The sequence below is a fragment of the Podarcis melisellensis genome (assembly GCF_964234715.1).
Source record: "Podarcis melisellensis genome assembly, chromosome: 15".
NCBI lineage: Eukaryota > Metazoa > Chordata > Lepidosauria > Squamata > Lacertidae > Podarcis > Podarcis melisellensis.
In genome coordinates, this window is record NC_138532.1 from 13,637,629 (window position 1) to 13,655,563 (window position 17,935).

General features: G+C 42.6%; 1 protein-coding gene across 1 annotated transcript; it reads left to right on the forward strand.

Annotated features, from left to right (window-relative positions):
• The first annotated feature begins 271 nt into the window (after window positions 1-271).
• FOXRED1 (FAD dependent oxidoreductase domain containing 1) lies at window positions 272-14,089 on the forward strand. The gene is made up of 11 exons (XM_081889640.1): window positions 272-488; window positions 2,986-3,206; window positions 3,991-4,101; window positions 5,374-5,492; window positions 5,841-5,935; window positions 6,932-7,033; window positions 7,768-7,844; window positions 8,840-9,000; window positions 10,413-10,542; window positions 11,777-11,881; window positions 13,411-14,089. The coding sequence occupies exons 1-11, from the start codon at window positions 359-361 to the stop codon at window positions 13,663-13,665; spliced, it is 1,506 nt and encodes a 501-aa protein (XP_081745766.1). The 5' UTR covers window positions 272-358; the 3' UTR covers window positions 13,666-14,089.
• The last annotated feature ends 3,846 nt before the right edge of the window (window positions 14,090-17,935 follow it).

The window sequence follows — 17,935 nt, forward strand, 5'->3', positions numbered from 1 at the left end:
TTGTGGAGGAGGAAGGAGGAGGGGATTGCATCGTGGCGGCGGATTGGCCAAGGACGGAGGGAAGTAGGCGGGGACTTATCTGAAGAGTGGGCGGTGCTTACGATGTCCCGACCCCGGCGGGTTTTAGCGAGGCGGGGCAAAGAAGGAGGCTTTGTATTGGTCAGTGGAGAGGGGGTGGAGTTTCCCTGCGGAGTGGGCGGTGCTTCCCGGACTCAGAACCACACGGGTCCTATCAGGGTAGGCGGAGGGCGGGCGTTTGCCGTGACGCGTTCAAACCTGAGGCGCTGAGGTAAAGAGAGGACGTCTCGGTGTCCGCGCGGGCTCGTCTCAGTCTCCTGAGGGGAACAGAGCCGGCAGCATGATCCGCGGGCGGAGGCTGCTGGGCGGGCTGCGGCCTCTCCTGGCGGCGGCGAGTCCCTCAGCGAGTCCGGTGGAGCCTCGCCGGCCGTTTCGTACAGGGGAGCCCCGACTTTACGACCCCGTCAAAGGTGCGCGTCAGGCGGGGGTGGCTTCTTCTCTAGGCCGGGCCTACCTCGCAGGGTTGTCGTGAAGCGAATCTAGGGCTGAGGCGAGAGGAGGAGCCTCTCGAGGAAAAGTAAAAACCGAATAAAAGACGAGTGGGTTGGTATTGGTATTTTCATCCAATCCTTCCCACTTTATTGGAATGGTTGATTGGCTAAGATCTCTTTTGAAGTGGATGCTAATTTAATAGAATTTAAAGTGGGGGCTTTTTAGTCTTTCTAAAAAATGGGACATTTTTTAATCCCCCTTATACGTGTGTCTCGTTTAATTAATTCACTGACGATTGACTGGCCGAAATCTACATACCTGTGCACACATATATAAAAAAAATTAAAATTATTTCATTGCAAGTACTTGGAAATATTTGCGAGCTTATTAGAAACAACTTCGATTAATTGAAGTATTCAGCTGACTAAAATCTGTGCAGTGTGCATCTTAACAGAAGAGTTCTGAAGTGGGAGACTTTTAGATGATGAATGTGTGTGTCAGTAGTGGTGTTCCTGATTCCTTTTTGCAAACAATAGCCCCCACCCCATAATAAATTACATTATTTTTAATGTAAGTACTTGTAAAAAAGTGGGCTGCTTCAGCTGCTCTTAATTGTAGCTCACCATGACACTTGATAACTACAAGTGAGGAGGTGGAAGTCACTATTTCCTTACTTAATTGAATAAAATATATAGTGCATTGAGGACAGAGGTGCCTGGCGTGCTCTGGTCCATGGGGTCATGAAGAGTCGGACACGACTAATCGACTAAACAACAACAACAATATAGTGCATTGTACAATAACTATCTCATGTTTCTTTGATTTGAACCTATAAAATGATGGTAATGAAGTCAGTAAGTATGTAATGTGAATCAATAAGTAAATGCCATGCAGCACAATTCTATTCATGCTTCTTCAGAAATAAATTCCACTTAGTTCAATTGAGTTTACCTCCCCTAATACGCAGCATTAGTCAGTGGAAAAACATATATTCCAAGGTAATACCACATACCTGCATTTTTGTAAGTTTTTTGTATTTAAAATAATTACTAGTCTTCAAAAAATAGACAGCCTCATTAGCAGAGTATACTTTTACAAGTAAGTCATTTTAACAAACGTTATGGTGGCTGTTTCATTTTTAGAGCAAAACATACCTCTAATTAATACCAGAATGATTGAAACAACCAAACAGTTATCAGTCCTCATAAAGGCAAACCTTTTAGATGCACTTTGTACATCATGCGCTAGTAATTGTAGTCCTGGTTCATGCCTGGCATCTCAAGGTAAAAACTTCAGCAACGCAAACAACAGTTTGAACCTAACTGTTGAACTGCTGATTGCGTTGCTGAAATTAGGAATGCCAGGACTATAACTTTTGGTGCATAAAGTGCAAAGGGCACCTGAAAGGCTTGCCGTTACAAAGACTGATATCTGGTTGTTTCAATCTGTATGGTTTTAATTAGAGCTATGTTTTGTTCTATAAACAAAACAGCCATTTTAACTTTGCTTTTATTTTTAACAAGAAAAGCTGCTTTTTACAACTTGCGTAAATTTTTGTGGAGAACATGGATGTTCTTTCTCTCTTCATAAATCTACATATCTTGTGGGGGGAAAGGGAATAAGTTATATGGAGCTTTGAAGCCACCGGGCAACATATTCAACCATTCTGTTCACAACCACACCATACAGTTAAAGCAGTAGCATGCCACTTTACGTTTCCGAGCGCAATTCAAAGTGTTGGTGCTGATCTTTAAAACCCTAAACAGCCTCAGCCTAGTATACCTGAAGGAGCGTCTCCACCCTCATCTTCTGCCCTGACACTGAGATCCAGCGCCAAGGGCCTTCTGGCAGTTCCCTTGCTGCGAGAAGCCAAGTTACAGGGAACCAGGCAGAGGGCCTTCTCAGTAGTGGCGCCCGCCCTACCATCAGATGTCAAAGAAATAAACAACTATCAGACTTTTAGAAGACATCTGAAGGCAGCCCTGTTTAGGGAAGTTTTTATGACTGATGTTTTGATGTATTTTTAATCTTTTGTTGGAAGCTGCCTAGACTGGCTGGGGACACCCAGCCAGATAGGTGCAGTATAAATAAAAAATTGTTGTTGTTTAACTATCATTGCTTCCCGCAAAGAATCCTGGAAACTGCAGTTCATTGAGTGAGAGTGGTTAGGAGATTCCTCACAGAGTTGAAGCACCCTTCACAAACTACAGCGCTGAGAATTCTTTGGGTGAGGCCATTACTATTAAAATAGTGCAAGAGTGCTTTAAATACACAGCATGGACGTGACATCTGAGAATTGCCAAGCCTTTCAAACATACCTTTCTACCGTAAGGGCTGAGATTCATCAAATGCTGGATTCTGCTTTCTCCAAACTTGATATATTGGACACGTTCGGTAGCAATAAGGTTGTGGCTTTATTTCTCAAATAAGTCTGCTAAGCACTAACAGCATGGTATTATTTCCGGCTTCTTTCAGATTTGGAGAAGGGAGTCATCGATGCCTACAAGAAAATGAAAGACTTCCTTCCCGGCAGTAGCTGGCACCCCGGGCATGTTACAGAAGGTTTACCTCCTGACCACGCTGATGTGGTCATTGTTGGAGGTGGAGTAATAGGCTGGTCTATTGCCTTCTGGCTGAAGATGAAAGAACCACAGAGAAATGCATATCGAGTAGTGGTGGTGGAGAAAGACATTAAGGTCATTTAACATCTGAGATCAATAATGGGGGTCTTGGGGAACGGTTTCAAACATCAAGTTTGTTAAGTGTCGGGCTTACTTTGTGCAATAGAGTCATTGAGCCGTAATGTGCTTCCAAAAGACACGCATGGCGACAAACCCGGAAGTGACAGGACAGCGTCATTAATAGGGAGGAACTGGTGTGGAACTGGTGTGGGGCAAGAGGGCACTTATACCGCCTCCACCAACGCAGGGGCCAGGGACAGAACACCCACACAAAATGGTCATTGACTGTATTCCGGTCCCTTCTAGAAAGATGAATTGCATTAAAGTGCATTTCTGAAGGTGTGCTGTAGTACTTGGTGTCAGACTTGGCCCATGGAGACCTGCTTCAAATCTCTGCTCAGCCATTAAGCTATCTAGGTGACTCAAAGCCAACCACACATTCTCAGCTTCACCTGCCTCATAGCTTTAGTTGTAAATATTAAACAGAAGGGCAGGGAGAGAGAACTCTGTATTCTGCCCTGTACTTATTGGAGACAGGGCAGGATAAATAAGTAATAAGTAATCAGGGTGGCTGTTTATTATGTTAAATGTAGAAACAGTAGGTGACCTTTTGAATTGCAGATTGATAATGCTGCAACAGCAATAAATGGGCACTCACCATTTTGTCCTGCCAGGGAATCTCTTCCACAGTTGCCTTTTGTTTTCTTGCTGCTCTTTACATTACTGAAATGTTTCTGGGAGAGGGGATTTGACTATGGAACTAAGTGACAGCATCATTTTCTGTTTTGCTTCTTTGCAGTATTCCAAAGCATCTACAGTACTCTCTGTAGGGGGAATACGGCAGCAGTATTCCATTCCAGAAAATATCAAGATGAGCCAGTTTTCGGCAAACTTCCTGCGCACCATCAACGTATGTCATGATGTCTGGGTGTTTGTGGGAATGTTGGAGTGGAGGAGTCTCACTCTTGCTTCTGTCAATGGCCTGCCTTGCATCCTCTGGAACAGGCAAATGGGCCATCGGTCCATCTTGAAGGAGACAAGATATGGGAATGTGCAACTACTTCGATATCTACAGTACAGTGGTGGAGTGTTTGAATGCACTGAATAACCATGGTGCAGTTTGCTCCACTGCCCTTGTCCTAATAACTCAGACACCCTAGCATCCACATACAGATCTGAATCAATCAATTGGCATCCCAGTAACAAGTTATTCAAACAGAAAACACTGGTGTTGCTTCCTGATTTTGTCTCAGCTCCATTAAGAGTGCTATAGGCTAACCATATACTATACACTTTCTAGATCAGAAGTTAAAGTTGTACATTTCTGTTTATATACTGTTGGGAATTTTGGACATGTGTCATTCTTGAAGCTTCTTCGGTTTCAATTTATCGCCCCATATACATGCATGGATTGTTTCTTTTGTCTATTATTTTTCTCCTAAATCCTCCGGCCATTGTTACATCATGTGTGCTTGAGAGATGCTAAGAGTTGGCATATCATAATGGTCAATTCTGAAGTCCTAAGCACACTTATTAGAGAATGTCCCACTTGTAGTAAACATGCTTGGAATTGCACTTTTAAGAATGAAGCATAAACCAGTTCAAATGTTTTCTTTGCCATGATCAGGTAGTCCTAGATAGGCCATTACCCCCCCCCTTCCCCAATAGCTTCTCATCTAGAATGTGGGGATAACAATAATGCATTGTTGTGTAAGAACTACATTCAGGGGTCAGCAAACTTTTTCAGCAGGTGGCCGGTCCAGCGTCCCTCAGACCTTGTGGGGGGTTGGACTATATTTGGGGGGGGGGAACGAATGAATTCCTATGCCCCACAAATAACCCAGAGATGCATTTTAAATAACAGCACACATTCTACTCATGTAAAAACACCAGGCAGGCCCCACAAATAACCCAGAAATGCATTTTAAATAAAAGGGCACATTCTACTCATGTAAAAACACACTGATTCCTGGACCGTTCACAACCAGATTTAGAAGGCGATTGGGCTGGATCCGGCCTCCAAGCCTTAGTTTGCCTACCCATGGACTACCGTGATCATAAAGCTCTTTAAACTCTCAAGAAAAGAGCTATAGCAGTGATATGTATTCCTGTAAGTTTCCCACTCCACCCATCCTGAAGACGGCAATCCTTGAAATGTAAACAGATTATCTTTTTGTTCCAGCAATACCTTGGTGTTGTCACCCAGCCACCCATAGATATTCAGTTTAACCCATCGGGCTATCTCTTCCTGGCTTCAGAGGATGGAGCTGCTCTGCTGGAGGAGAATGTTGGAATTCAAAGGTATGGGGTTCTGAGAATCCTTTGGGTAAAAGTTGCTTAGAGAGAAGAAACAGTGATAGGCATGTATGTATGAATGAGGTCTTTGAAAATGTTACGTTCTTTTAAAGCCATAGTGGTTTTCTGCCCCCAGCATTGAGATCACCTGTGGTAATTTTACCTATTTGCTCACACAGATTATTTGAAAATTACTTTCTTTGGAAAGTAGACTTTTTGACTTTAAAAATAATAACATAAATTGCCCCTTCCGGCCTTTATTAGAACATCTTTTAAATTGACAAAATGGATTTTCCCCCATCTTGTGCATTCTGATGAGAGTTTTTTAATGATTTGTTTGCTTGCTTTTTTCAGGAGTGAAGGAGCAGAGATCTTACTACTATCACCAGCACAACTGAAAAAGAAGTATCCGTGGTTGAATACAGATGGAGTAGCTTTGGCTTCCATTGGTACTAGACTGCTGAATCTCCATCTTTCCTAAAGATTAATAGCACTGCTGTCTCAAGTAAACAGTTTAAAATAAAAATGCTCTGTTCTTCTTTTTTTGTATGCTTAACTTACAGGGACTCGAGAATGAACAAGCCCCCAGTTCTCCTATTTTCTGCTGACAGCTTCCTTATGAGTAGCTAGTCCAGTACTGGTCCTTCAACCCCTGCCCCATCAGCTGCATTCTCACTCAGATCCATAGTCAGAAATGTTGGAGATCCATATGTCAGGGCAAAATGGCACAACCCATGAATATTAGCACAATTATCTCAATTATTAAATAGTTTAAAAGGAAAAAAATACATTTCAATAAAATGTGCTCATGTGCTTTTATCCACACATCTATCCAATGGCTGCAAAGGCAATAAAAACTGAAAGCTGAGAGCAGATTTTCTGCTTATTGAGAATTTTGATAGATTTCTGCCTACACATTTTCTTACTAGGTATTCTGAAGTGTCTCTTAAATGAGATTCTGATTGTTATTCCTGCTGGTGCTGGGGCCTCATCCCCTTCTCATGTTAATGCCTGGTTTCCTCATATCTGGTCGTATTTTCTGGGTTCTATCACATTTCATTTAGTGACCAAGAGACAGAGCTGCAGATAAGAGCAAACCTGGACCAAATTGCCTCTCCTAACACTGCTAACTGTTTGGCAAAGTACAATGGAGGTTACTTGTTACAGTCAAACCTTGGTTCTCGAACTGCTCTGTTTTCAAACACTGAAAACCTGGAGGTAAATGCTCTGGTTTTCAAACGTTCCTCGGAACTCAAATGTCCGATGGGGCTTCCACTTGTTCTGGGCTTTTTTACTGAGTTTGCCTGTTGGGAAAGATCAGTTGTTCTTAGCCAACCAAGAGTGCTATTCAGAAATGTTCAGAGTATGGCTGCAGAATAACTGTCATGGCACTGTAATTCTAAACTAGATTGCCTTTCTTGCGTTCTCTGTTTTGTCTTCTTAAGGCTTGGAAAATGAGGGATGGTTTGACCCCTGGACTCTTCTCAACGCTTTCCGGAACAAAGCAATATCACTGGGCGTCTACCAGAGCTGCGGCGAAGTGAAATGTGAGTCTGTCACCCCCCACTTGGTATTGCAAGCACACACTATCATTACCACTGAATTGTGTTGGGTAGCTCAGCCTCCTGGCACCAGGGGGCAGAAACCCTATTCAGTACAGTCTTGCCTTGGTTCTCGAACAGAATCAGAAACCGTTAAAAAACCAAGGCGCAGCTTCCAGTTGGCTGCAGGAGCAGTGGAATGCCCTCCAACCGTATTGTTTAAGCACCAGGCAGAAACATTATTATTTACCTAGATAGTTCTGTAGATGTTAATGATTTAAACTGAGCAAGTTTTAGTCTATTTTAAAATTAAAGTTTTACTGTTTTGTATATTTGTTTTATGCTGTATACCAGGTGTGGGGAGTCTTTGGCTCTTCAAATATTGCTGAACTACAACTCCCATTATCCCTAGCCGTTGGCCATGCTTGCTGCAGTTGATGGGATCTGCAGTCTAGTAACATCTTGTTGTATTATTTTACTGTTGTTAGCCACTCTGAGCCCAGCTTTGGCTGGGGAGGGCGGGGTATAAATAAAATTTATTATTATTATCTGGAGGACCAATGTTTACACACAGCTGCTGTATACCATCCTGAAATCTGATCTAATGAAGGGGGGGGGCTACAAAAAATGCTTCGAATATTTTACCCAAGGGATTGGAAGCCCTCATTTTTCCATGTCTTAGATTTCAAAGCTGAGCCAAAACAAAGTTGCTTCTGTATGTTCTTTTTCATCATCTGCAGCTTTCGACTTGTTTACAGAAGAACTGAGGACACATGATGGGGATCGTATTAATTTCTCCCGTATCAAGGGTGTTAATGTAAGTCATTATTTGAACTACTTCAATTAAAAGTAGGGGCAAGATGTGTTGAATAGAAGGTTCCAAGGAGAAGCTCACAGAAAACCCTCAATTAAAAAATATATATAATTTTTATTAAAGGTTTTATTGGGTTACAAAAATATGTTCATTGTCTCTATTTTCAGGTTGTAGTCTTTTCTACTTGTCAGTTATGTTTGATGTGAGGGCCTCTCAAAACTTCTGTTTCTATGAGGTTCTTCTGTAGTTTTGCAGAGCTAACGAGAGCTTACAAAACTAAAAAGAACTGTAGTACAGTATGATCTGCCCTTGAACTTTTGACAGAGCAGATAAAGTAGGCAGGCTTGTGGCCACTGACTTCTTAGATGGCAATATTACATATTAACTTTTGTTCAAGGGCCAGTTACAGGGCTAAGGAACCTGTGGCTTGCCAGATCTTGGTTGCTGGTGATGGGAGTTATAGTCCAGCAACATCTGAAGGTCCACAGGTTCCCTAGGCCTGCTCCACTAGCCAAAAGGAAAAGCCAATCCAATAAATAGGTATGTGTTCAATAGTCTGCACTCCCCCCCCCCAAAAAAAACTGTTCTTCTCTTCTCTCCCTAAGTGAAGTAGCTCCAGTGTTAGCTCAGTTTAAGACTGCCATGCAAATGTACTGAAGGTATACATGGATGCCAACAATTTCTGGCATTTTCTGGCATGTCCTCTGGGGTGTACTTTGCCAGGCTTGTGTGTGACATGAAAAGGAGGTGGAATGCACAATAGCAACTAGACAGGAAATCCCAACGTTTTTCATAATGGAACAAGAAGTAAATCAGAAAGCTCTCTATCACTTCCACGATGCAGCAAATGCTTGGTCACATATCCTGTGAGATCTCCCTGGCTTTTTTCCTTTTTGCTTGTGTATTTCCCATTGTCATCTGGAAAACCCGTGTCAGATAGGGTATTTGCTTGCCTAATGAAACAGTTACCAGGTCCTCCCTACTATGTTATCCTCCAGGTCCAGATGCCCGACAGTATAGAATCCACCAAAATAGAATGTGGTTTTGTGGTGAATGCAGCAGGAGCTTGGTCAGGCAGTGTGGCAGAGATGGCTGGCATTGGAACTGGGCCGCCACACTCAATGCTGGGCATCAGGCTTCCTGTGGAACCCAAGAAAAGGTATGGCTATACCTAGTAATTATGCTGCTTTGGAGTTCATATGTTAAATGGTAAACATATTGTGATAGGGACGCGGGTGGCGCTGTGGGTTAAACCACAGAGCCTAGGGCTTGCCGATCAGAAGGTCAGTGGTTTGAATCCCCGCGACTGGGTGAGCTCCCATTACTCGGTCCCTGCTCCTGCCCACCTAGCAGTTCGAAAGCACCTCAAAGTGCAAGTAGATAAATAGGTACCGCTCTGGCGGGAAGGTAAATGGCGTTTGCATGCGCTGCTCTGGTTCTCCAGAAGCAGCTTAGTCATGCTGGTCACATGACCTGGAAGCTGTACGCCGGCTCCCTTGGCCAATAAAGCGAGATGAGCGGCGCAACCCCAGAGTCGGCCACGGCTGGACCTAATGGTCAGGGGTCCCTTTACCTTTTTTATATATTGTGATTCTCAGATTTGTGAGGGCTGTCAGCATGATTCACTTTGAAGTTAGGGCCAGAGTTTTTGTACTGTTCCTCTGTTGCCACACACGATAGACCTACACTTCTTATTTTTCTAAACCTGTGGCTCTGCAGATCGGTTTTAGTCCAGCAACATCTGGTGGGGCCACACCTTCGCTGCCCCTGATCCAAATGGTTAGACAGCTACTGCTCCTTCTTCTTTAAACTTTGCTAGTAAAACATAGATTACTGGAATTGGTAACTTTTTCCTAGCACAGCTGCCTTCTTTCATATTTCACCCTTAAATATCTGTGTGTGTGTGTGTGTGTGTGTGTGTGAGAGAGAGAGAGAGAGAGATACCTGAGTGATAAGAACACATGCCTTGTATACCAGATATTCCTGGTTCAGTCCTGGGCTTTTCCAGTTGAAAGGATCTTTGCTTGCAGAGCTGGAAAACAGACCTTTGCCTGAGATTTGTTCCCAATTGAACTAAACAGTGCCAGGCCAGAAGGATTGATGGCTTTGTTTCTAAGGCAGCTTTAGCAATCATCATCTGAGGCTCTTCTTTATGTGTCTCTTCCACAAGAGGTCCAGGGGGTGATGACATGAAGAACTGGTATTTTCTGAGATTCCTTTCTATTTGTGGAATGCTCTCTCCAAGGAGAGGCGCCAGGCCATTGGCTAATTAAACAATCTGTGGGCTTTTAAACTGGGGTTTTTTGTTTGTTATGGTATGCAATTTTGTGTTTTCATATTGTAAACCATCCTGTGATCCTTGGATGGAGGGTGGTATAGAAATTTAATAAATAATAATAAGAAGAAATTAAATGAAAGACAGCTCTTACCTTGCCTCTTGTAATTTCAAGGTCCAAGCTCATGTGTCATGCCCTGTGGCTACTCTTTATCCCTCTTAGTTTGCATGGAGATGTAGTATTTTGGCCTTGATTAAATGCTGGAGCTATTTTCTCTTTGTCCTTGTGCTGCTAGGTATGTCTATGTCTGGCACTGCCCTGATGGACCTGGCTTGGAGTGTCCTCTGCTAATCGACACCACAGGAGCTTACTTCCGGAGGGAAGGCCTGGGTGGCAACTACCTTGGAGGCTTAAGCCCTACGGAAGTGAGTCTACCATGATTTTATTGGGAGCTGACTCTTAGGAAGCCACAGCAGGGACAGCAGCCCCCAGAGAGGAAGCGCTCTGGGTGTTTCTGATGTTGTACATGTTAACTCGCATGTAAGGAAGTGTTCCTCTAAGAACACTGCAAGGGGAAATGATTTGTTATGGGAAAGTTCCATTGTGCTAGCACAAGTCTCTTGCAGTAGTGGAACGGGACTGTTGGGATACCAACCGCATTGTTTTATCATTTGATGAGCATCTAAAATTTGATTAAGTCTTTATCACTCTTTTTCTCTAAAGAGTTCTGGATGACTTGACACATGTGGTCACTTCTCTCCCCCACCATTCCAATGAAGGCTAGGCTTTGAATTAGTGGAAGAATTATTATTATTATTATTATTATTATTATTATTATTATTATTTTATTCATTCATTTATACCCTGGCTGGGTTTTCCCAGCTGCTCTGGGCTGCTTCCAGCAGAATATTAAAATACAGTGATACCTCGGGTTACATATGCTTCAGGTTACAGACTCCGCTAACCCAGAAATATTACCTCGGGTTAAGAACTTTGCTTCAGGATGAGAGCAGAAATCGTCCTCCGGCGGCGCGGCGGCAGTGGGAGGCCCCATTCGCTAAAGTGGTGCTTCAGGTTAAGTACAGTTTCAGGTTAAGAACGGACCATCGGAACAAATTAAGTACTTAACCCAAGGTACCACTGTACAATGATTCATCAAATATTAAAAGCTTCCCTAAACAGGGTTGCCTTCAGATGTCTTCTAAAAGTCCCATAGTTGTTTACTTCTTTGACATCTGATGAGAGGGTGTTCCACAGGGCGGGCGCCATTACCGAGAAGGCTCTCTGCCTGGTTCCCTGTAACTTCACTTCTCGCAGTGAGGGAACTGCCAGAAGGCCCTCAGCACTGGATCTCAGTGTCTGGGCAGAATGATGGGTAAGACAACTGAGTAACCATTGTGGTTCAACAAGGATTTGAATCCAGATCTGTCTTGGTCAAAGCCCAATGCTATTTGCTGCCCCACACTGACAGCTGAAGTCTACCCGAAGCCTACCCAAACATGCTGTAGTTTGGGACTTGGCTATTGCATTTGAGTGGCTCTCTATCTGCCCTGTGGCTGCACTTTTCTAAGGGAGGTTCAAAATGCAAACAAGGTGTTCAGCTGCCATGATTGTAATTTTCTGGTGCCCAGAATTCAGCTTCTTGTGCTTTCTTCTTAGGAGGAAGAGCCAGATATCCAGGACCTGGAAGTAGATCATGAGTTCTTCCAGGATAAAGTCTGGCCCAAGCTGGCTCACCGGGTGCCAAACTTTCAATCCTTGAAGGTAATGATTGCCCACTTATGGTTAATCAGTCAGGAGCACCTTGCAGATTTCACTTCCTCATATCTTGTGTTGCCCTTCTATTTATTTCTGTTTTGAACTAACTATGATCAACATTTCATCTACCTCATTAGTCTTCAGGCCCCTCGTTGTCTTTGATTCTGACAGTCCAGTGGAACCTCAGAAGTTGAACGGAATCCGTTCTGGAAGTCCGTTCGACTTCCAAAATGTTTGGAAACTAAGGTGTGGCTTCCGATTGGCTGCAGGAAGCTCCTGCAGCCAATCAGAAGTTGTGTTGGACATTCAGGTTCCAAAGAACATTCGCAAACCAGAACACTCACGGGTTTGTGGCATTTGGGAGCCAAAACATTCGACTCACAAGGCATTTGGGATCTAAGGTACAACTATATAAGTTTTGAATTTGGACTGGGTATGTTTGCTTTGTGATGAGGTCAGAATTTTGTGATGAGGTCAGAACGGACTAGTGGTCCTCTGCTGGTATAATCATTCTCTGCAAGCAATACAACTGTTTCAACTTATTCCTCCTTGTTCCTGTAGGGTGTGTTGATAGTTGTACATTAGCCACAGTGAGTTTGCAATCTGGCTAGGGTGTTTCACAGCCATTGACACTATTTCACTTCACATATTAAACTAAACCACTGGGATGGGAAACATTTAGCCCTCCAGATGTTGCTAGATTTCAACTCCCATCGTCCCTTACTGTTGGCCATAATGCTGTTTGATGTGAACTAGAGTCCAGTAATTTCTGGAGAGCTGCAGTTTCCCCACTCCTGGGCTCGTGTGTTCCTTCTCTCTCCTCCCAGCTGCAAGAGAGGAGGTGGGGAACTGAGGAACTCAAGGCTCACAGCTACTTGTTTCATGTTTGTGCACATCTTGAAAACCACAAATAATTTGGTTTTTAACCTTCTGGATTACCCAGGATGATTGTAGGCCATTCATCCATTACATATTTAAAGTAAAAGGCACATTCTTAGGATGTCAAACTCTGCAATTCTTGCGGGTTAGCACCAAATCACAAAGATCTTAGAACTGTCATCTCTATTTTGCTTTTCCCTCTTGAGTTCTATACATAGCCTTTTATCCCTCTTGTTCAGCTAGGAATAACTGGCTAGGATTCAATATCTAAGTACAGTGGTACCTCGGGTTACATACCCTTCAGGTTACATATGCTTCAGGTTACAGACTCTGCTAACCCAGAAATAGTACCTCGGGTTAAGAACTTTGCTTCAGAATGAGAACAGAAATCGTGCTACGGCAGCAGCGGGAAGCCCCATTAGCTAAAGTGGTGCTTCAGGTTAAGAACAGTTTCAGATTAAGAACGGACCTCCGGAACGAAGTAAGTACTTAACTCGAGGTACTACGGTAGTATACTGTATTTTACTGGTGGGTTTAAGAGGGCAGCCTTGTCTGTTTCTGTAGGTCTGTCCCCGAGATCCTCTGTTAGTCCTGCCGTTGACAGTTCAGGGACTGAATCTTGTGACTGAAAGAGCTTTATCTTTATCTCATGACAGGTGAAGAGTTCTTGGGCTGGTTACTATGACTACAACATCTTTGACCAGAGTCCTGTGATTGGTGTGCACCCACTGGTGGAAAACCTCTATTTTGCCACAGGCTTCAGTGGACACGGACTTCAGCAGTCACCAGCTGTGGGCCAAGCCCTAGCTGAGCTCATAATTGATGGGAAATTCAAGGCCATCGACCTAAGCATATTCTCCTTCAACAGGTTCTTCAAAGGGAACAAGGCTGTAGAAAGGAATATCATTTAAGTGCTTTAGAGAGCTGGGTATCTTGATGGCAAGTCCCAGCTCTTTCTGTTCTTCCCTACTTTCTTTCCCAGATTAATGACTACATGCCCATGCAGCACTTTGTGAAGACTGTTCAGATTCCCATACTGTTCCTACAAGTGTTGCACTGCACAGCTCCACATCATTTGAGTGGGCCTCAGACAGGATAAACTCCTTGTGTAGGATTGCTGCTTCTCCATTTTCACCCATGTAACAATTGAAAATTCAATAATAATAATAATAATAATTTTATTATTTATACCCCACCCATCTGGCTGGGTTTCCCCAGCCACTCTGGGCGGCTCCCAACAGAGGACTAAAAACAGAATAGAACTTCAAACATTAAAAACTTCCCAAAACAGGAAGTCCAATACAGCTATAGATCAAGACGCTCTAAATCAGGGTGATCCTGTGAGATTGACCAGCTTCGGCCCATCTGAAGCCGGTACAGGCTCGTCTTATTTTGAGCCCAAGCAGAGCGTCGCCACGCAGCAGAAGGATAAGCAGATAATGTGCTACATGCTAATTTTTATTTACACTCTATGCTGAGAGCATACAAACATCCATCCTGCCTCTGTGAGAGCAGAGAAGCAACTCCCTCTCGACACAAAGAGAACCGAGAGAACACTGAAAAACAGGAAACCAGTGTACGTCACATCCAGTCTCCCATTCCTGTGGGAACCCAACAGTAACTCTGACTGTGGAATGTAAACATTGCCTTGTGACAAGCAGTTGCTGCACAGTGAGGGAAATAGAAACCAACAGATCCAACTTTGCATACCATGTTGGCCGCAAGAGCCAAGTGGGTGTCTCCATCGTGCCAATTACAGGTTAAAAGCATGAGTCCTTCTGAATGGGGTCCTTCAAGTCTGCTGCTGTTTGTGCAGCTATTCAGGTGGCTCTAGGAAGCCTAAAAGCAGTGTGTTGAAGGGCTAGCCTTCTGCATACCCAACTCTGCTTTTTTGCTGGCATCTGGTATTTAGAGGTAAACCACCTCTGAATGTGGAGTTTGTGCTTTTATGTTCTACCTGCCATTAAAAGACTTGTGATCAAATTATTTTTTAAAAACCCAATATGGGGTTTCTAATAGCCCACTAAGCAAGAGATTGTCAGTATGTTTGGGGGCATGGAGAAGATGCAACAGCACTTTTTTTTACAGCCTTTCAGCTTAACCTTCCTCACAGGGTGGTTGTTGGGATTAAGTGAGGAAGGGGAGAACCATGTACACCACCTTGAATTCTTTGGAGGGAAAAGTGGGATATAAATGCAGTAAGTGAATGAATAAAATAATAACTCCTAATGGTCATGGCCTGAGCAATTAAGCTTTGTATAATAATTGATGTTTTTATTCCCTTGCATGGGGAAGGTGCCCTCCCTTTCCACCAGGCTGCTGATTAACACAAGTCAGGAACAGTCCTGGATTTATGTAATGTGGTACAAAGAAGTTGAATTTAGGTTCATTGGGTCCTTGATTCAGAAAGAAGATTTCACTTGGTGAAACCTCATTGTAATTAAGCACTGAATCTTCGTAAGTTAGAAAATGTCTCGGGAGCTGTGCTACTCAAAAAGGAGATGTCCAGTTTGGTCTTGCTCATCTGCTATTGTACTTGCCATGGATCTCCCTGGCTTTTTGCTACATCTAATTTTCTGATGTTTCTTGATTCACGGAAGAGACAATCGCTTGTTGAACTGACAGCTGGTTATTTTGGATAACCTTAGAACTGAGGTCATTGGAACTATGTTTCGAAGTGGAAGAAATGAAATATTTTCACCTTTATCCCAGAAATCAGGCTGACTTTTTACTGTTTCTATATACCATTAAAAAAACAACTGCAGCAGCATTATTCGGGGTTAAAAGAATTTTTCTTTTTTTACAGTTGGAGGTAGAATAGGAAAGGAGGTCTGTAAAGTTATTTCAAAGAGTGGAAGGCAGTTTAAAAGGGAGAACCAATTTCTGTTGGATGCATTCCTTCCACTCCTGCTTTTTCATTTCGATTCATTTTTCTAGCAAGTACTGACAGTGAGGCAAAAGACATGTGGGGGTGTACTATGGGAAGCAGCCTCTCTCAAACCAGTTCCAACTCTGAAGAACTGTACCTTCAGCCTAATTGGCGCTTGCTAATTTTGTTTGAGAAGGGAAGATTGCATAAAAAGCTTAATGGCAACAAGAGTTTAATGAGGGAATGAAAAGTTCCTCAGAAACATGCTATGATAGAAAAATGGATATTCACAAGGTAACAGAGGGAGAGAGTTGTGAATACAAGATATTGTTTTGAGCAATTTTATTTTAGAATATTGCAAGTTACCTTTCCAGCCTCCCAAATGCCAAGGTGATTTCATAATTTAAAAATTGTCACTTGAAGGCAGTCTAGTGTGTCTTCTCAGTGGCTGTTCCTTTATCTGAAAATCCACAAGATATACCTGTCCTGGGAGAGTAGTAGCTTAGGATGCAGGGGGATAATGGTATATTAAAATTCATATGCTTTAAAAAAACCAAAAACCCTTCAGTAGCATGAAGTGGTTTGCATTGAAACTGTTGGTAAAAACAGAAGAAACAAGCTTTGCCTTTAGTAGCAGTTTAGTAGCTTTGTGCTGTTGAAACAAGCCACACTCCCAGCACCCGTCAGCGGAAGCATGCTGTACTCCAGCAAATGAACAATTGGAAACTCACTTTAAGATTAGGTATTGGATAGAGAAGAAGTTAAGAGTAAATCCGAAGTCGCAGCCGATTCTGAGAGAAATTAAGCTTTATCAGGCACAATATTCCAAATTGATAAACCAGGAAATAGAATGGAAGATTAAGCTAATGAAACAAAAAACATTTGAATCGGCAAATAAATGTGGGAAACTGCTGGCTTGGCAGTTGAAGAAGAGATAAAAGTTGAATATAGTAACAAATTTAGAAATTGAAGGAAGAAATATTCAGAACCCTGTGGAAATTAGAAAATCCTTCCAGAAATATTTCAAGAAACTGTACACTCAAGGGCCGCAAAATGAAGTTGAGATTGAACAATTTCTGAAAAAACATAGTCTTAAAAAATTTACACAAGAAAATAGACTACTCCTGAATAGTCAAATAACACGACAAGAAATTGAACATGCCATTCAGAACATGAAGCTGGGCAAATCTCCAGGACCAGACGGTCTGACCTCCAAGTATTACAAGACAATGAGTGACTATTTGATTCAACCTTTGATGGAGGTCAGCAACGAAATTTTGGAGGGAAAGAAGGCGCCGGAATCGTGGAAGGAAGCTTTTATCACGTTGATACCAAAATCAGAAACTGAAAAGACACAACTGAAGAATTACCGCCCCATCTCCCTTCTAAATGTGGATTACAAAATATTTGCTGATGTTTTAGCAAGCAGACTTAAAAGAGCTTTGAATGAAATAATTCATAAGGACCAGGCAGGCTTTCTCCCAGGAAGACATATGTTTGCAAACACAAGGAACATTATAGACATTTTGGAACTTTTGCAAACAAATATAAACACTAAAGCAGTTTTGATTTTCATAGACGCGGAGAAGGCCTTTGACAACATCTCTTGGAAATTTATGAAGGGAAATTTAAAAGAAATGGGAGCGGGGAGGGGTTTTCAAAATGGGATTGACGCAATATATTCAGAGCAAAAAGCCAAATTGATAGTTAACAATAAGGTAACGGAAGAATTTAAAATTGAAAAAGGAACACGACAAGGCTGCCCGATTTCCCCTCTGTTATTTATTTCAGTCCTGGAGGTGCTCTTGAACTTGATTAGAGGTGACCGGCTGGTGCAGGGGATTGAGGTCGGAGCGAAACAATATAAACTTAAAGCTTTTGCAGATGACCTAGTTTTGACATTACAGGAGCCAGAATCTAGTACGAAAAGAGTTTTACAACTGATACATGATTTTGGACAGGTCGCAGGATTTAAGCTAAATAAACAAAAAATGAAGGTGTTAGGGAAAAATATGACAGATGCAGAGTCAGAACGGTTTCAGAGAGAAACAGAATTATCATTGGTGAAAAAGGTAAAGTACCTAGGGGTTAATATAACAGCTAAGAATCTGAGTCTATTTAAGGATAATTATGAAAAATGCTGGTCTGAAATTAAGAGAGACTTGGAAAGTTGGGCAAAATTGAAACTTTCTTTGTTAGGCCGAATTGCTGCCATTAAGATGAATGTGTTGCCAAAGATGTTGTTTTTGTTTCAAACATTGCAAATTGTGGACAATACGGAGTGCTTTCGGAGGTGGCAGAGAGATATTTCT